The sequence below is a fragment of the Pongo abelii genome, chromosome 11, assembly GCF_028885655.2.
Source record: "Pongo abelii isolate AG06213 chromosome 11, NHGRI_mPonAbe1-v2.0_pri, whole genome shotgun sequence".
Lineage (NCBI taxonomy): Eukaryota > Metazoa > Chordata > Mammalia > Primates > Hominidae > Pongo > Pongo abelii.
Window position 1 is genome coordinate 141,528,893 of NC_071996.2, and position 20,185 is coordinate 141,549,077.

Sequence of the window (20,185 nt, forward strand, 5' to 3'; positions counted from 1 at the left end):
GGCCGCAAGGGCTCCCCACTCAGCCACACCCACATTTCCTCAGCATCCTCAGTCCAGTTCTGAGGGCACCCTCTGGGCTGGAGCTGGAGTGATGCTTGTAGCTGCATTGCCTGGAGGGTGTAGAATGATGAGTGTTTTGGGCTGCTGTCTGTCCTGACTCCAGAAGCTGGGGTCACTGAGGAGAGAGAGTCAGATCTGCATTTGAGCTGGCCCTGACTTGGGTCCAGGCCTGACTGGAGGGCTGGCCGTTGCCAGTGTTGTTGTTGGCATTCCCTGTGAACCTCTGTGTGACTGAGTCCGTCAGGGTCTGAGTCCATGGTGCTCCCTACCCCCCAAACACCCCTCAGGGCAGAATTAATTGCTTTCTTAATCTGTCTGAGGTTTGGCACTGTTTCCATCTAATAGCTCAATGCCTGTCTGTCTTCCTGTTCTTTCACTTGTTCACCCAACATACATTGTAGTGCCAGCATACAGTTAGTGACCCCCAAAGACCTCAAGGGTCTCCAGGAGGTCTGACAGGACCCTTTGCCTGTGTCAGTCTTTGTTAAATGTGGGGATTTGGAATTGAGCCATTTCAGGGTGAAGTCTGGAGTTAGGGGAGCTAAAGGGGGTTGATTCTGTGTGTACCCCTTGTCCCAATCAGCCCCTGAGTCCCAGGTAGTTTCTAACCTTCTCTTGTTTTGGCTGATGGGGGCTGGGGCAGTGGGAGGGTCTGGCTGCCCATCTGCCTGAGCTTCCCAGTGTCTAGGATGCAGGGGCCTCCCTCTGTGAGGGTGCCTGTGTCTGCCTGAGCAGTCCAGTCACGGGTGGGACCCTCACCTTCCTATATGAGGTCTGCCACATGTCCCCATTTCAGTGTTGGGGGAGAAAGAGAAGCATTTACTATTTTCTGGAACCACTGTCTCCAGCGTGTCCTGGTGCAGAACTCTAGCAGGGCGGGCTCAGGGTGTGGCATGCCACATTGTCAGGGTAGTCACAGCATTTAGCAGTGTGTGTAGCTGGGAGGTTCTGTGCTACAATACATATTTTAAAAACTAGAGCAGTGGCCCAAGGGGAGGAATCCAGCTAGTGCAGATGTAAGGCAGTTGGCCGCAAGCTGACCTTTACATGCTTTGTTGGAGGGTTAAATGCCAGTAGAGCTGCCCCGGGAAACTTGGCAGCCCCTCAGGTGTACCACATAGCCTAGTGGGCAGGGAGGACCCTGTGGAAGCATAGATGAGGGCTCAAGTTGACATCATCTGCATTTGTGTTCAAAGTAAGTGGTAGGAGGCCTGTGGGCTCCATTCTTAGTGATACCAGGCTCTGCTACAGGGGCTGTGACTGCTTTTCAGAGTTACAGCCTTGTTCCTCCAGAGTCTGGAGGGGACCATGAGCACTGTGGGCCTGCACTCTGTAGTGTGAGGCCTCAGCCGTGGTGGTGCTGTCTGTGGAGGGGCTGAGGCCCTGTGTGTGAGTCAAGTGTCTCCCAGATGTTAGGCATGCAGAAAAGGTGGATTTGAGGATTTTAATGCGTAAAGGCAGTGGGAAGCTAAGAAATAAAGTTCTAGTTCTAGAAATCTGTGAGGCAGTGGTTCAGGTTTAAGGAAGTAATCAGGCCACCTGGAAAGTGGCAGCTGTCTCTACCTAGGTTGAAGGGCTCGGCAGCTCTGCCTAGTGTTGTCTGATGGAGCTTGGAGCTGGCTTTTGCCAAGAGTCATCTGCCTGTATGACCAGCCTTTTGTCTTTGTCAGCTTGGGCTGCTGTAACAAAGGACCATAGATGGTTTGGCCTAAACAATAGGCATGTGTTTCCCTTCTGGAGGCTGGAAGGCCACGATCAAGTTCCTGATGAGAGCTGTCTTCCTGGCTTGCAGATGGCCTCTTCCTGGCTGTGTCTTCACATGGAGGAGAGAAGGGGAGCTCTGGTCCCTCTTTGTTTTTTGTTTTTGTTTTTTTTTTTTTAAATAACGGCATGAATCCCATCACGAGGCCTCCACCTCCATGATCTGATCTAAACCTAATTTCCTCCAAATACCATCACATTGGGGGTTAGAGCTTCAACATATGAATTTGGGGGTGAAGGGCATAAATTCTGTCCACGGCACCTTTGGAATGCCTCCTCAGTTCCCAGCTATGTGAAAAGAAACATTCTTGGATCTTAGAGGAAACTCACAGCAGGGGCACTGCCACCCTGTAGGCAAGTATGCTTATGTGTCCCCCTTTTCCCGAGCACCCCATGTGTGCTCAGCCCCAGTGCCAGGTACTGAGCTCATAGGGCTGGGGCAGATTACATGGCCCCTGCCCACAGGGTATGCAGGGTCAGGGAGCAGGCGGCAAGGAGCCAGCAGGAGCCCTGTGTTAGGGCCAGGGCAGGAGAAGGTGAGTACGTGCTGTGTGGGGGCCTCTGTGGTGATCAGGTGGATTTTGCAATCTGATATTTCAGTGTAGTCATGCTTCAAACGGGTCCTGTGGTTTGATCTTTAGTTAGAAAGGAAAAGAGTCTAATCTATCAGAGGGAAGTTATGCAGCCACGGAATTGTGCAAGGTGTCAGCCAGGTGCCTCCCAGAAATGCCGCGTCACATCTTGAAATAGGCAAGACTTGAGCAGTTTTAAAAGTATCTTCATTTCTCATTACTTTGTAGGTGGGTGGCGTTCTTCAGGTGGTGAGGGTGTGCAGAGAAGGGCCACTGCTTTGCCCAGAGGCTGCCAAGCTTTGCTAATAGTCTTATTGTACCTTGACTTTAAGGTGATAACTGTTGATGTTAGTGAATTCTAATTTGCCCTCGTTGGAAGTGCGGCAAAACTTCTTGTCATTTGTGACAACTCCCTGAGAGGAGCACTGTGGGAGCGTGCCTGGCTTATTTTCTGCCCCGGTGGAACTACAATGCCAGCATCTTTATTGAAATCCTGTGCCCCAGGATTGTAGTCCTTGCTTGCACTGTTTCTTGGACCAGAAGCCTGCAGGGACTCTGACTGTGGTGGGATCATTGGTAGGCTGGGTCCAGGAGCTCCCTCAGCCTGCCCTCCTTCCGTGAGTGAATTGCACCGAACATGCAAATGTGAGCCTGATGCTCATCTTGGAATTTGAATTCTTTTTTTTTTTTGAGACAAGGCCTTAGTCTGTCACCTAGGCTAGAGTGCAGTGGCACGATCTCAGCACACTGTAACCTCTGCCTCTCGGGCTCAAGTGATCCTCCCACTTCAGCCTCCTGAGTAGCTGGGAGTACAGGTGCATGCCACCACACCTGGCTAATTTTTGTATCTTTTGTAGAGACAAGGTTTTGCCACGTTGCCCAGGCTGGTCTCAAACTCCTGCGTTCATGCGATCTGCCCTTCTCAGCCTCCCAAAGTGCTGGAATTATAGGCATGAGCCACTGCGCCCAGCCCTGGGAGAGAATTTTAAAAATTCAGAGACCTAAGTTCTACCTGAAACTCTTGATGTAATTGGTCAGGGTTAGGGCTGGGGCATTAGGATTTTTAAAAGCTCAGCAGGTACTAGATTGTGGTAATGGATACATAGCTCCAAAATTTACTACAATTTATTGAATCGTTTACTTAAAATGGGTCTATTTTACAGTATGTAAATTGGTCCCTGACAAAGCTGTCAAATGTCAAACCAGCAAAACACTCCCCGAGTGACGAATGTGCAGCCAGGGCTTCCATTCCTTTCTTTATCAGGTGTTGTCTGGCATCTTCCTGGCTGTCACTTTGCTGGCCCTTGAGTGCCTCTTGCTCCCGCACCCCTATCCCCGTAGGAGAAGGGGCCTGGCTCTGTTGCCCATTTCTTCCCACCCTTCCGCCCTACCACATCACAGTCTTAGCACTGGTCAGTGGCCTCACTCCTCATTGTCTGTCTGTGCCCAGACCTCACCTCTTCCCTTGTCACTAGACTGTCCTCTTGAACCTTTTGCTTCTGTCATGCTGGCCCCTCTGCTTGCAATCCACAGTCGCTTACCATGCCGTCTGGACACATTTCTAAATTCCCGTAGGAAAAGCTGGATGACAGGAGTTATCACCCTCTACTGAGGTGTCTTGGGCCACTGCCAGAGTCATGCCAGGGAAAGCTGGATTCCAGTGGCCAGCATCAATCTCTCAAAAGAAGGGCCCTCAAGAACAGTTTCTTGTAAATTCTAATCAACAAAATATAAATAATACAGAATAAAATGTTAGTATTTGCTTTAAGATCAAGTTTAATTATATAGGTAACCCTTATTTAAAAGTGATCACTATGAACAACTCATTTGCTCTTCACCTGTGTAGGTCACACGTGTCAGATGTGACCAGTGTTGGGTGGTGTGGTCCGAGGTTCTGTTGCCTTCCTCCGTCCTCTGCCTTTCGCACACATTGCTCTAAGGAAGGGCAAAATCTGGCCCATTGGAAAGACAGCTATGTATCAGTGTGGGCATGAGAAGAATAATGGTGAACCTTTCCTGGGATCACCATCATTATATTTTGTTAAGTAAATATATGTATATATTTTACGTTTTTGTAGCGACAGAGTCTCACTATGTTACCCAAGCTGATCTGAAACTCCTGGCTTCAAGCGATCCTCCTGCCTTAGCCTCCCAAAGTGCTGGGATTACAGATGTGAGCCACCACACCCAGTCAAGGGAATATTTTTTAATGTAGGGGCCACCACATAAGACTGCCAGGAAGATAGGCTCCCAGGTTGTATTTAGTCACAGAACTTGCTCTATTTCTAATCATGGCAAGTGGGTGAACTGTTTCTCCTCTTCTCCCCACACTCAGCTCCGCTGAAGAGATCTGCCCTTTTTCTCAGTGTGAGAAGGCTTGCCCTGGCCAGAACATGTCCTGGCCCTGAGAGGGAGTGGCTGTGGGTGGGCCTCTCCCTTTCTCTAGCTCCTCCACTGTCTGTCTTCACCTTTGGTACCCATTCCATATACCTGGGCCCTAGAATGAGTGCATTTAATGGGCCATGTGCCTCTACACAGGTGCTTAGTTGTAGCATATAAATAGCTGAGATCAGAGGCCTGCAGGTCTCCTGAACCCTGAGCCTCGGAGTAGAGCCCTCAGCTAGCCTTCTCATTCCTCCACTCGGTGGTGAGCTTTGCGAGCATTCTGGCCTCCATTGCCCCTTCCCCTTGCCGCCTTTCCCCACTTCACTTATTAAAGGAATCGTGCTGCAGCTATTTTGACCACACATTTGCTTCTTCACTTCGTACTCTGGGTTCCATCTCTCTTCCTGCTTTCCTGCTGTTTTGAATGCGAATCAGCAAGGTCTGATCCTCTTCCAATGGCCTTTCCCCTTGGACACTCTGTGCTCTTTCACTGAATCACCACGTTCCCGATGGCTGTCCTGCTTTTTGGCATGTTTCTCATCTGTAACTTTCCCTGTTCCTTGGCCATTGCATCACTTTGCAGAAACCCCTCACCTTTGCCCTCATTGTGCCCCCAGCCTTGTTCTCCTCTTCCTCCCCCTCCCCTACTCCTCCTCTTCCTCCCCCTCCCCTACTCCTCCTCTTTGTCTCTTGTGGCTTTCTGGCACATCCCAGCACATCACCCCTGGGTGCCATCTTTGACCCCCTCCACCCACTCACAGTTGCTGGAACCTCTCCATTCTGTTTGCTCTGAAGCCCCCACACTTTTCTGCCTTTGCCAGGTGCTTGCTGCCCATCTCTTAGGTCACTTGGCCTCCACTTTGCCCTTTCTAAGGTTGTCCTCTTTAGGCAAAGATTAGAAACTTCTGTTCAGAAATCTCCAATGGCTCTCTCCACGCTTCTGTTTCTATTTTTCTACTTTGTTTCCCAGTGCTCTGCTGTTTTGGGACCTTTGTTCTGGCCACACTGGATGCTGTCTGGTTTCTGTGCTTTTCCGTGCACTGTGCTTTCGCACATTGCTAATTTATCTGCTTGGAATACTCTTCTTTTCCCCTAAGTCTACAGGACTAAATTTTACTTACTTGCCAAAGCCCAACTCAGAAACTTCCTCTTTCCTCAGTCCCCACAGCTGGAGAGAATCTCCCTGTCCCAAAGACCCCAGAGCACACTACTTTCTGTCTGAGGCACAGAGGACTTTGCCGGGTCAGTTATTTCCGAGGGTGCCCTTCCCCATGCCCTGCTAAACTGCAGGTTTTTGTTTTTAATTAATTAGCTGTTTATTGTAAATATTTAAGGTATACAACAAAAAGATTTTTTTTTTTTTGAGACAGGGTCTCACTTTGTTGCCCAGGCTGGAGCATAGTGAGACGATGATTGCTCATTATAACCTCAAACTCCTGGATTCAAGTGACCTTCCCACCTCAGACTCCTGAGTAGTTGGGACTACAGGCATGCACCACCACGCCTGACTCTTTTTGTTTGTTTGTTTTAGGAGGTTGGGAGGTTGTGGAAAAAGGCAAAAAAAAAAGAGATGATGGTCTCACTGTGTTGCCCAGGCTGGTCTCAAACTCCTGGCCTGAAGCAATCCTCCTGCCTCGGCCTCCCAAAGCACTGGGATTACAGGCATTAGCCACAGTGCCTGGTCCAATATGCTGCTTTGATAAACATAGTAGTAGGTTGTTTACTACAGTCAGGTGAATTAATATATTCATCTTCTCATATAGTTTACCTTTTTAAAAATGGTAACATCTGAATCTACTCTGTTGGCAAATTTCCAGCATATAAAACAATATTATGAACTATAGTCATCATGCTGTACTTTAGATCTCTAGACTTATTCATCCTATATAACTGTAACTTTGTATCCCCCCCATTCTGCCCCCTTCTCCACTCCCATGCCCTCGTCACCATCATTTTCTGTTTCTTCATTTTGACTTTAGATTCTACATATATGTAAGATCATGTAGTATTTGTCTTTGTGTGTCTGGCTTATTTTATATAGCATAATGTCTAGATTTACCCACGTTGTCGCAAATGACAGGATCTCTTTTTTAAGGCCGAACAATGTTCCAACATATATACTGTGTGTACCACAATTTCTTTATGCAGTTGTCAGTGACACTTAGGTTATTTCCATATTTTGCCTATTGTGAATAATGCTCCAATGAATATGGAAGCACAGGTATCTGTTCCACATACTGATTTTGTTGTCTGGGTAGATAATCAGAGTGGGATTGCTGGGTGATATGGTAGTTCTAATTTTAATTTTTTGAGGAACTTCCATACTGTTTTCCATAACAGCTATACCAAGTTTACAGCCCTGCTATCAGTATACAAGGGTTCTCTTTTTTCCACCTTCTTGCCAACATTTATCTCTCTTTTTGATAGCAGCCATTCTGACAGGTGTGAGGTGATTTCTCATGATTTTGATTTGTATTTCCCTGATGTTCAGTGATGTTGAGCACCTTTGCATATATCTGTTGGCCATTTTTATGTCTATTCATGTTTTTTGCCCATTTTTAATGTTTTTTTTTTGCTACTGAGTTGTGTGATTTCCTTATATATTTTAGATATTAATCTGTTTATCTAATATATGATTTGTAAATATTTTCTCCCAATTCATAGACTACCTTTTCTTTCTTTTTTTTTTTTTTTTTTTTTGAGATGGAGTCTCACTCTGTCACGTAGAGTGAGTGGTGTAGAGTGCAGTGGTGTGGTCCCGGCTCACTGCAGCCTCGACTTCCCAGGCTCAGGTGATCCTCCCACTTCAATATCTTGAGCAGTTGGGACACAGGTGTGTACCACCACACCCCATTAATTTGTGTGTATTTTGTTAAAAAAAAAAAGGTTTTGCCATGTTGCCCAGGTAGGTCTTTAAACTCCTGGGCTCAAGCTATCTACCCACCTGACCTCACAAAGTATTGGGATTACAGGCGTGAGCCACCATGCCTGGCACATAGGCTGCCTTTTTATTTTGCTGATTGTTTCCTTTATTGTACAGAACCTTTTAGTTTGATGTAATCCCACTTGCTTATTTTTGCTTTTTTTCTCTGAGCTTTTGGTGTGATATCAAAAAAATCATTGCCAAGGCCCATGTCAAGGAACTTATTCCCTATCTTTTCTTCTAGGAGTTTTATACTTTCAGGTCTTACATTTAAGTCTTTAGTTCATTTTGAGTTGATTTTTCATGTATGGTATAAGATAAGGAGCCAATTTTATTCCCTTGCATGTGAATATCCAGTTTTCCCAACACCATTTATTGAAGGAACTATCCTTTCCCCATGGTGTTTTCTTGGTACCTATGTCATAAATTAGTTGACTTTTATATGCTTAGGTTTACTTCTGGACTCTCTTTTCTGTTCTATGTGTCTGTTTTTATGCCAGTACTGTGCTATTTTGATTTCTGTAGCTTGAAATCAGAAAGTGTGATGCTTACAACTTTGTTCTTTCTCAAGCTGCTTTGGTTTTTCAGGGTGTTTTGTGATTCCAGACAAATTTTAGAATTGTTTTTTTAATTTCTGTGAAAAATGCCATTGGAATTTTGATAGGGATTGCATTGAGTCTGTAGATCGCTTTGGGTAGTATGGACATTTTAACAATATTAATTCTTCAAATATATGAACATAGTATATCTTTCCATATATTTATTTGTGTCTTCTTTAATGTCTCTCATCAATGTTTTACAGTTTTCAGTATACAGATCTTCTATTTCCTTAAATTTATTCCCAACCATTTTATTCTAAAGTAGGTGTGTGTGCGGGGAAGGAGGGGGCAGTCTTTAGGGCTTTCTGCACCTAAAAAGGATCATGTCACCTGAAACTGGGATAATTTTCTTTCTTTCTTTCTTTCTAGTTTGGATGCCTTTTATTTGTTTTTCTTGTCTGATTCCTCTGGTGTAGACTTCTAATACTGTGTTGAATAGAAGTGGTGAGCAGGATTGTGGCGGGGGGGTGCAGTTTTGTCCTGCAGAGGGGGTGCTGGGCTTAAACACCAAAAGAATGGCTCGTAGAAGAGGGACTGCAATGTCTGAGGCCCTGGGGCAGAGGACTGGGGCCAAGAAATGCAGCTATGAGGGAGTAACTGGAAGACAGCACTGGGAACAGACATAAACACAAGGTGCATATAGATCAGATTTTGAGAGGAATCATTCCAGTACTTGGAACCACTTTTAAAAACACTGTAGTGACTGGCTACCTATAGGTCATTTCTATGTTAATTTAAAATGTTTTTCTTTTACATTAAAGTGAATATTCAAGGACTTTTGACTGAATTTGTTGGCATTCTGCAAGTCACTTTGTATATCGAAAGCAGCTAAATGGCTTAAAGTCTAAACTTTAGACCAGGTTTTATTCAGTTCATCCATTTTTTTTTTTTTAAATTCGGTGTTCTAGAGGAAATTGCCAATTTAGAACTGGTGATTTTATGTGGAGTAATTGACTAATATTAATAATGATTTCTTTGTTTCTACAGAGGTTGCAGAACTTGAAGCTAATTTACCTTGTAAGTATAGCATCCCCAAACACTAAGTACTGTGAAATAATTGCATGAAGAAAACTTTTTGTTTTAATAACCTTGTATAGTAAAAAGCCTATTTTTCATGTATGTTAGGAGTGAATTTTAATTTTCTGTGAAAAGGTAGGATTTTTTCAAGTGTCTAATAAGAACAAGGTAGGCCAGGCATGGTGGCTCATGCCGCTAGTCTCAGCACTTTGGGAGGCAGAAGCAGCTGGATCACTTGAGGTCAGGAGTTCGAGACCAGCCTGGCCAACATGGTGAAACCCCGTCTCTACCAAAAATACAAAAATTAGCTGAGCATGGTGGTACATGCCTGTAGTTCCAGCTACTTGGGAGGCTGAGGCAGGAGAATCACTTGAACCTGGGAGGCAGAGGTTGCGGTGAGCTGAGATCAGGCCACTGCACTCCAACCTGGGGAACAGAGCAAGACTCCATCTCAAAAAAAAAAAAAAGAAGTTGGATTAGCTGGGCCTGGTGCTGCATCACTGTAGCCCCAGCTACTCGGGAGGCTAAGGCACTAGAGTCGCTTGAACCCAAGAGGCGGAGGTTGCAGTGAGCCAAGATTGCGTCATTGCACTGCAGCCTGGGTGACAGAATGAGACTCTGTCTTTAAAAAAAAAAAAAAAAAAAGAACAAGGTTCTGCCATCTTTCTGAGTGCTTTCTATCTCTCCTTAGAATAGCAGAGGTGCATTTGGTTAGGTTTTTGCCTTTTCCAGATGCGTTCTGTCCCACATCCACTTTGAGTGGAAAAGTATAGAAATCAATAACAGTTCCACTTTTGTTAGGGATGATACCAGCTTTTTGGCAAAGTTCTCATTTGTAACTTGTCTACATGTTTGAGGGGTGGCTGCACTGCCTTGCTGTCAGTTGGTGTCCATCTTGCTTGATTGTTTCTGCCCCAGACACACAGGGTCAGCATGCAGTCTTCACTCATGAGCATGGTACATTCGGAAAGCTATTTATCAGGCAGTTCACTTTTGTAATATATGTCATATTTTCTCTATCATTAATCTTCCAAACACTTGATTATTTCAAAAGATCATTAAAGCCTGAAAGCTTTGATCATTTTAGTATCTTTAGAATTACAACTTTTTATTATCGTACTTCCTTTAAAATTAGTTCTGGGGCTGAGGATGTGTGTGGATGATGGTGAAATATTTTATAAGTGGGTCTGCTGGTTTGGGTGAGTGCTAGAGAGAACTTAGGTTTGGATGTGGAGGTATCTCTGACATGGGGCAGGACAGGGCCCATTCCAACCTCCATCTGAAGTAGGAAAGATAATGGTGGGTTGCAACCTCTCCGTGGTTGTGAAATCAGTTTGAGAGGGTAAGTATGTAATGTTTCTTAAAAAATTATTACTATTTTCAAGACAGAGTCTCACTCTGTCGCCCAGGCTGGAGTGCAGTGGTGAGATCTCGGTTCACTGCAACCTGTGCCTCCTAGGTTCAAGTGATTCTTGCGCCTCAGCCTCCCGAGTAGCTGGGACCACAGGCACGCACCACCACGCCAGGCTAATTTTTGTATTTTTAGCAGAGATGGGTTTTTGCCATGTTGGGCAGGCTGGTCTCAAACTCTTGGGCTCAAGTGATCCGCCTGCCTCGGCCTCCCAAAGTGCTGGGATTACAGGCGTGAGCCACCGCGCCCAGCCAAAAGATTATTTTCAACATATAGAATTTATGGGTAGGTATAGTGAGTCGTCATGTAAAATATGTTTCTTACTGTGGATCTCAGTCGAAAGTGTTTTGAAAAACACTGGATTGCTGGTCCTCAAAGTTTTCTTCAACTCGGAAATGAGGCAATATCTTGAGATTCTGTTAAAAGGTTATCTTTCTGGCTGGGTGCAGTGGCTCACGCCTGTATTCCCAACACTTTGGGAGGCTGAAGCGAGTGGATCATTTGAGCTCAGGAGCTCGAGACCAGCTTGGCCAACGTGATGAAACCCTGTCTCTACTAAAAGTACAAATTTAGCCAGTTGTGATGGTATGCACCTGTAATCCCAGCTGCTCAGGAGGCTGAGGCAAGAGAATTGCTTGAACCCAGGAGGCGGAGGTTGCAGTGAGCTGAGATTGCGCCACTGCACTCCTGGGCGATGGAGTGATACTGTCTCAAAAAGAAAAAAAAGTTATCTTTCTATCCACTGAAGTATTTACAGATGAAGTGGTTTGCTTTAAAATGCTACAGGAAGACAAACAATAGACAAATAACTGTGTGGGGGCAGGATAGACAAGCAAGATTGGCAAAATGTTGAAGCTGGGGGATGGGTTCGTTATACTCTTTTATTAGGACATTTTCCTAATAAAAATAAAATAAAATAATCCCTCTGCTTTCCACTCTCATCTTATCTTCCCACAGGCCCCCAACTTGAGCCTGTATATACATGTAAACTTTTTTTTTTTTTTTTTTTTTTTTTAAATAGACAGGGTCTCTCTTTGTTGCCCAAATTGGAGTACAATGTGGCATGAGTGTGGCTCACTGCAGTCTCAACCTCCTGGGCTCAAATGATCTTCCCACCTCAGCCTCCTGAGCAGCTGAGACCTCAGACCTCAGGTGCATGCTACCATGCCTAGCTAATTTTTTAAAATTATTATTATTTTTTATACAAAAAATTAGCCAGGCGTCGTGGTGGGCGCCTGTAGTCCCAGCTACTCGGGAGGCTGAGGCAGAAGAATGGCGTGAACCCGGGAGGCGGAGCTTGCAGTGAGCCAAGATAGCGCCACTGCACTCCAGCCTGGGTGACAGAGCGAGACTGTCTCAAAAAAGTAAAATAAAATAATTATTATTTTTTTGTAGAGATGGAGTCTCCTGTGTTGCGCAGGCTGATCTCAAACTCCTAGGCTCAAGTGATCCTCCCACCTTGGCCTCCCAAAGAGCTGAGATGACAGGCACGAGCCACTGTGCATGGCCAACACATGTAGACATTTAACCAAAACCACAGAAAAGGTCCCACTTATAAATGGTTCCTTCATCCGTGATACATATCTTACAGAGATTGTTGGTTTTTAACCCATAGAGTGTACTTTAAAAACAAGAAAATTTTATGACTGGCTTTCAAATCAGGATTGTAACTGCATACCTTAGGTTTGAAAGAAGCATGGCACGTCTTCCCAGCCCTATGGCTGTGGTGTCAGACAAAAAGACAGCATGCTCCCTGCCCCTTCTTTCGTTCTTTCTCCCTACCTTCTCTCCTAATGAAAGAGGGGAAATTATATCATTTTATTCAAGTAAGCCGTGCTTTCCAAAAGTATGTCTCATTATTCTAAAGAGAAAACAAGAAGCCACCAATGAATAACCCTTTACTATCTATTTATTATCTTTCTAAAATATTTACAAAGGCAAACAAAATAACTTGCCTTGTATCAGTACCACTTAGTAACTATTCAGAACTAGTTTGGAGCTCCGTACATGCAAGTTTGTAGCGGTTTCTCTGCAAAAAAATTTAAAATGTTTCTTTCAGATAGACTGAAATATTAGAGGCTCAGATAGTGCATGCCTACATGTAGATAAAAAGCTTAATTCTAGTGCATTAGTGCATTGAACTAGAACGAAAACCTGTTAACTTTTTTTTTTTTTTAGAACTTAACCTTTCTTTTCTTTTCTTTCTTTTTTTTTTTGAGTCAGAGTCTTGCTTTTTGTATTTTTAGTGGAGACGGGGTTTTGTCAGGATTACAGGCGTGAGCCACTGCGCCTGGCATAGTTTTATTGGTTTTTAATCCACTTTGATAATTTCTTTTTTTTTTTGAGACAGAGTCATGTTCTTTCACCCAGGCTGGAGTGAAGTGGCACAATCTCGGCTCACTGCCACCTCTGCCCCCCGGGTTCAAGCAGTTCTCCTGCCTCAGCCTGCCCCTCAGCTGGGATTACAGGCATGCGCCATCACACCCGGCTAATTTTTTGTATTTTTAGTAGAGAGGGGGTTTTACCATGTTGGCCAGGCTAGTCTTGAACTCCTAACCTCTGGTGATCCACCCGCCTTGGCCTCCCAAAGTGCTAGGATTACAGGCATGAGCCACTGCGACCGGCCAATAATTTCTTTATTCTTGATGGGCCAGCTTTTTTGGAGCTATTGATTTCCGCATCTGTCTGTTAAAACAAAGGAGAATGCCAGGTATTAAAAACAAATACATGATGCCAACTTCAGTGAATCATTGAAACATTTCCCAAGTCAGAATTATATGTTTTTGTTACTTAGAACTCACTAGAAGGATGGCATTTATCTTTGCAAGTTAAGATTAGGAAGAATAAAGCCCATTTTAAGTATTTCACACATAGTTCTAAATGTGTAATTTTGGGGAAAGTCTTGAACTCTTTGGCTCCAGTTTCTTTATTTCTCAAGTAAGGACTGTGACATTGTTATCTCTAAGACTGCTTCTTGCTTTTCTAGACAGTTTTCACTCTGGAAAGGAAACCCCACAAACAGTCCTGTGTTATTTGTTGTTTGTATATACAGGTGTCCCATGTCTTAACATGGTCATTAAGTACTGAAAGGAAATGAGGCATGAGGTAGGGGAAGGAGTCATGAACTAGTTATTAATGTAGGAATTAACCTTGCTTCTGTTGATAACCTGTATGATCTTGGGCTAGTCACCAAACCTCTCTGGACCTTCTACTTATGTCTCCTAATTGAGGACGTTGGACTAGATCGTCTCTAAGGTCACCTCTGAGTAGAAATTTGAATTGTCCTGTTTTCGATAAAAATTTTTATCATTGTCAAACTAAGCAAATACTTTTGGTGGAACTTGTAAGAAAACTTTAAACACATTTTTTAAAAGTCTTCTAAAAAAACTTTAAAAACTTAGACAAAATATCGTAGTAAATTCTGGGTGGGAGCTAACTCCTGGGCAGCACTTTTTTTTTTTTTTTTTTTTTTTTTTAGACAGAGTCTCACTTTGTTGCCCAGGCTGGAGGGCAGTGGTGTGATCTCAGCTCACTGCAACCTCTGCCTCCCGGGTTCAGGCAATTCTCCTGCCTCAGCCTCCCAAGTAGCTGGGACTACAGGCGCCCGCCACCTTGCCCAGCTAATTTTTGTATTTTTGGTAGAGACGGGGTTTCACCATGTTGGCCAGGCTGGTCTCAAACTACTGACCTCATGAACCTCCTGCCTTGGCCTCCCAAACTTCTGGGATTACAGACGTGATCCACCATGCCTGGCCAGCACTCTTCTTTTTAACTTCCATTTGCTGTGGTGACTGTGGATGTCTGTGGTGCTAGGAGAACAGAGTAGAAATTTGACCTAGGTTTTTCCATGTTTAGTTCACCACCAGTGGTGAACTGAGAAGTTTAGCATAGGCCTGGTGTGGTGGCCCATGCCTGTAATCCTAGCACTTACAGAGGCCAAGGTGAGTGGATCACTTGAGCATGGGAGTTCAAGACTAGCCTGGGTAACATGGTGAAAACCTGTCTCTACAAAAGATACAAAAATTAGGCAGGTGTGGTGGTGTGCACCTGTAGTCCCTGCTACTCAAGAGGCTGAGGTGGGAGGATCACCTGAGCCTTGGAGGCAAAGGTTGCAGTGAGCTGGAATCATGCCACTGTCCTCCAGTCCAGGCAACAGAGTGAGACCCTGTCTAAAAAAAAGTTTAGCATAGTATTTTTTGATTTTATAGATGTAGAAAATTTCTATATATATTCCTTCCATATTCCTTGGGTATTTTTCCAGTGGGTAATTAGCTGTGTGTCATTTGTTTGAAGGAGATGGGTGGGATACAATCAACTTCCCTGGCCTGCACCAGCAGCCAGTGGCTTCTCTCCCAGGGGAACACTTTGTCCTGATTCAGGCCTCTTATGATTTGGACCAGTGGGCACAGAACATTTCCATCTGGGTCTATAGAGCATTATTTTACCAATAAAGCAAGTTGATTTACCACTTAGGTAGTAAAGGTATTTTTTAAAAAGACAAAATATTATGGTAAACTCTGGCTGGGTGGGAGCTAAGTCGTGGGCGCACTCTTCTTTTTTTTGAGGCAGAGTTTCACTCTTGTTGCCCAAGCTGGAGTGCAATGGTGCGATCTTGGCTCACTGCAACCTGCATCTCCTGGGTTCAAGCGATTCTCCTGCCTCAGCCTCCCTAGTAGCTGAGATTACAGGCATAAGCCACCAAGCCCGGCCAGCACCCTTCTTTATAAAGAACTTCCATTTACCATGGTGACTGAATGTCTGTGGTCCTAGGGCAACAGAGTTGACCTGGGCTCTTTCCTGGTTTTTTCGTGTTTAGTTAGCCTTTGCCTGCATATATTAATCTCCCTGAGATATGGTTTCTTCTTGTCAAAGTACAGTAGCATCATTCTTGAAATAAATGGTTTAGTGACCACTTAAAGGTTGAAGGAAAACATCTCTATTTGGAATTAACTAGTAAAAGACTGTAAGGAGAAAAGCACATGACAGAAACCATTGGTTTGCAATTTTAGAGTATTGGCACGATTATTATCAGACAAATAGTGAGGGAGATCTACCAGCTTTCCGTAAACCATACGAATCCCTGTAGCACCGCTAACTTTACATGTGTTCAAAGGTTAGCCTCAACATGTGGACTGCTGCTCACTGCCAGACCTTCCTGATGTGCTGTTTCTTTTGCAGGTACATGTAAAGTGCATTTTCCTGATCCAAACAAGCTTCATTGTTTTCAGCTAACAGTAACCCCAGGTAATATTCTTACATAACTTAAGTATTAAAGTGATTTCAAACAGCAAATGATAAAGGCTGCCCAAACCTGTAATCTTTGCTTTGGTTTGTCCTCTAGCTTTTAAAAAATTAACACATTAATAACAATTTCATATGAAGATAAGATATATACTTCATAGTGAATGAAATAAAGCATATTAAAGTGAATTTGAGGCATTCAGTTTACACTCTCAATAATGATGTATAAATGTAACTAAAGCTAATGACAGCTGAAGCAGTTGGTGTATAGTGAAGAGTGTGGGCTCTGAAGTCATAAGTGGGTTCCAATCCTTTTCCCTTACGTAGGAATAGTGTGACCTTGGTTAAGTTGCTTAACCTTTTAGCCACAGCCTGCCTATCTACAAAGTGGGATCAAATAGGACCTATCTCATAGGACAGTTGTGAGGATTAAACAGATAGTGTGGGTAAAGCACTTAAGCCCAGGGTCTGGCACACAGAAGCAGACAGAAGATTACCAGCTGTCCTCAGTAAGACTGATAAGTGTCTAATCCCTAAGCTGCCCCAGCATGGCAACATATTTCTTCTTGGTCAAAGTAGACAGCAAGAGGAGGACTTGTATATTTTCTAGTTACAGTGCAGCTCCAAGAGCTGCAGATTCCCACACTTCACAACCCACTGGTGTTTATGTTGGACAGTGGGTGGCAACCGGTCGATGCTGTTGTGGGGAATTAGCAAGAGGGAAGGATGTTTGGTGGTGGAAATATAGGGTGTTATTTTATTTGGGGGATGGAAAGGTAGTGAGAAACTGAGAATTATTAGTCACTAGCTAATTAAAATGTGGAAAAGAATACAGGATTTTGGTAGGTGGCAATGAACCCACAAATAAGTCCCGGCCTTGTCTCTCTGTAGGTAGGATGGGCTTTTTCTGTGGAAGATGTTTGATAATAATAGCACAAGAAATCCTGGTTTCAAAATATCAAAATATGCTTGAAAACTTAAAAAACATTCCATTTTATCTGTGTGATGGTCCCACGAAGGGCTCTGGGAGTGTAAATCAGTCTGCTACTGATCCTTCTAAGATAAGGAGAGGACTTGGGGGTTCTGGGAGTGTAAATCAGTCTGCTACTGACCCTTCTAAGATAAGGAGAGAACTTGGGTGTAGGAGTTAGTGCTAGAACATCATCATTAGATTTTTTTTTTCTTTTTTCTTGTTTTTTCTATTAGCTGTACTTTATGCCACATAGAACACCATCGTTAGAAAGCAGAGTGTTCCACATGCCTGACATCTATAGATAAATGTAGTGAAGGGCTTTAAACTGTGAAATGATGAAAACTCTAACGATCCTTTGGCTGCCTTCCTAAAACACATTGCATATTGTGCTGTTTTTGACGAGAGGTATTGAGCACACTCTAATGCTTTCTTGGTGACTCAAAGTCGCTGTTACGGGGACATCATTTACTATTCTGTTAAGTAATGTAGGGTGTTCTTAGAAATCATTGTAGTGATTAAGATTGGTTCTCTGTTTCCTAATTTCAGACTTGTGTGTTTATAGTAAAATATTTTCTTTCATCTGCCTTTCTAGGGCATTTTCAATGGCTATCAGGGATTCTGTAGCTCTGCCCATCCCAAGCATGGGCTTTGTGGTCCTTGGCCACTCAAAGATGTTTGTTGATTTTTCCAGGCTCTTTATTGTCATGTGATTGGGTTTCTGACAAGTATGGATAAATGCTGCTTCTCCGCTTCCCCTCCGCCTTTTTTTTTTTGAGACCAAGTCTCACCCTGCCACCGAGGCTGGAGTGCGGTGGCGCAATCTCGGGCTCACTGCAACCTTCGCCTCCCGGGTTCAAGTGATTCTCCTGCCTCAGCCTCCTGAGTAGCTGGGATTACAGGCATGTGCCACCATGCCCAGCTAATTTTTGTATTTTTAGTAGAGATGGGATTTCACTGTGTTGGCCAGGCTAGTCTCAAACGCCTAACCTCAGGTGATCTGCCAGCCTCGGCTTCCCAAAGTGCTGGGATTACAGGCGTGAGCCACTGCGCCCAGCCCCCCTTATTTTTTTACTGAAATTTTTTACTGAATCACTTTAACGTTGTGATTATTGTGTATATGACAGCATCTTTGATGTTGGTCTTAGAATTGTCCTTGAAAATGGAGCATAGTTGTTACAGTTTTTGTATTCATTGTTCCATCAGATTAAAAAGTAACTTGTGGCTGGGCCCGGTGGCTCATGCCTGTAATTCCGGCACTTTGGGAGGCCCAGGTGGGTGGATCATTTGAGGTCAGGAGTTCGAGACCAGCCTGGCCAACATAGTGAAACCTCATTTCTACTAAACATACAAAAAAATTAGCCCGGCGTGGTGGTGGTGCGTGCCTGTAATCCCAGCTACTCAGGAGGCTGAGGCAGGAGAATTGCTTGAACCCAGGAGGTAGAGGTTGCAATGAGCTGAGATCGGCCCAGTGCACTCCAGCCTGAGCGACAGCTGTCTCAAAATAAATAAATAAATAAATAAAAAGTAACTTGTGTCTTGGTACCTGTAAATACTTAATGCCTGAACATTCATATTTTTAATAAGTGTACTTCAGGGACATTAACATTGAGCTGTGCATGGCATGCTTTTTAGATACTGTGTATATGCCCTTATTTTGTGATGTCTGTGAATTAGAAAGCTGTGGTGATGCCTGCCCTTTGATTATTAAGAGAAGTGTGGCCGAGATATGCCAGCCGGAAAAACTTGCCTCATATCATGGTTTTTAAAAAAAATTTTAGAATCATGCTCCTCCTCATATTGAAAACAAATTACAGTGATATGTCTAAGTTGTAAAGTTTTAACAATATATGAAATAAAATGATTTTGAAATGGACTTATTTGTAGCCAGTAATCCTGGAGCTAGGGCTGAAAACTCACTAAAATCTATGATCTGAGGGTTAGAATGGTCAAGAGTGGAAGAATTGCGTCTGCATTTTCAGCTCACACCTCTTTATCTGGCTCCTGTTCACACTTGCTAACATTTTGATAGTTTTGTTTGTTTTTGGAATGGTTGCTCATGCTTGGGAATAAATACACTCTTTAGAGAAAAACATGGAAATGTAATTTGGTGATGGGGAAAAGAAAGGGACCGAATTTAGAAAAAAAGTGTCCACATCATCTCACAAAACAAGAAAAAGTAGTAATAAGTGAAATGAAACAAAACAAAAACTTAAAAGATAGCCTGAAATATCCCATGGAGGCTTCTGGGAAGTTAGTGGGACAGTTTGAAAAACTGGACCTGTTCAGTGAGTGGCCTGACTGACATGTTGATGGAGGTCACCTCAGCCTGCCCTGCTGTGATGGTGGTGATGGTTTTAGGCTGACGGGAACATGGGTTTAAGTAACAATGACAATTTTTAAAATTTAAATTTAAATTTTTAAAATCAGTTTTACTGAAGTATAAAATTATAAACAATAAAATGTACTAATTTGAAATGTATAGCTTACATTTGGAGAATGTATACACATATGTAACCATAACCCCAATAAAGATGAAAAACATTTCCATCATTCCCAAAGTTTCTTTCTGCCTCTTTGCAGCCTGTTCCTTGCCCCCCACACCACCATCCAAAATTCCTTTCTGATTTATATTTCCATAAATTAGTTTTGCTTGTTCTTGAATTTTTTATATGTAAATGGAATCTTATATATGTACTCTTTGTCTCTGACTTCTTTCACTTAACATAGTTTTAAATTTACACATGTTGTGTGAATCAGTAGTTTATTCCCTTTTTATGGAATTTTAATGAATATGCCATAATTTATCTTCCTAGTGATAGACATTTGAGTAGTTTCTAGGTTTTGGCTAGTATCAATAAACCAAAAGCTATGAGGTTTGACTGCTGTGAGCTTTTTTTTTTTTTTTTTTTTACAAGCTTTTCGTGTTCATAGTTTTCCTTTCTCTTTAATTCTACCTAAGAGTGGAATTTCTGAGTCATGGGAAAGATAACATGTTTAACCTTTTAAGAAACTTTCCACTGTGGCTGTGCCATACACTGACCAGCACTGTATGAGAAGTTTCCATTGTTCTACACATATATCAACATTTGGGTGTGAAATGGTATATCATTGGGGTTTTTATTTGCATTTCCCAGTGACAGATGATGTAGAGTGTCTTTTCATGTATTTACGGGCCATTTATACATCGTCCTTTCTGAAGTGCCCCAGTCTTTTGCCCTAAAAAATCTTTTTATTTTGTGCTGT

At 43.3% G+C, this 20,185-nt stretch overlaps 1 protein-coding gene across 5 annotated transcripts in view; it reads left to right on the plus strand.

Moving 5' to 3' along the window:
* UBE2F (ubiquitin conjugating enzyme E2 F (putative)) overlaps nt 1-20,185 on the plus strand; it is a 75,154-nt gene that overhangs the window by 11,586 nt on the left and 43,383 nt on the right. For 3 of the 5 annotated variants that reach the window (XM_024243630.3, XM_024243632.3, XM_009238314.4), the window contains 2 exons: nt 9,288-9,317; nt 15,907-15,972. In XM_024243630.3, coding sequence (XP_024099398.1) covers nt 9,288-9,317; nt 15,907-15,972 — 96 coding nt within the window. The remainder of the gene's footprint in view (nt 1-9,287; nt 9,318-15,906; nt 15,973-20,185) is intronic. The other 2 variants (XM_063713191.1, XM_054550062.2) reach the window with 1 other exon arrangement.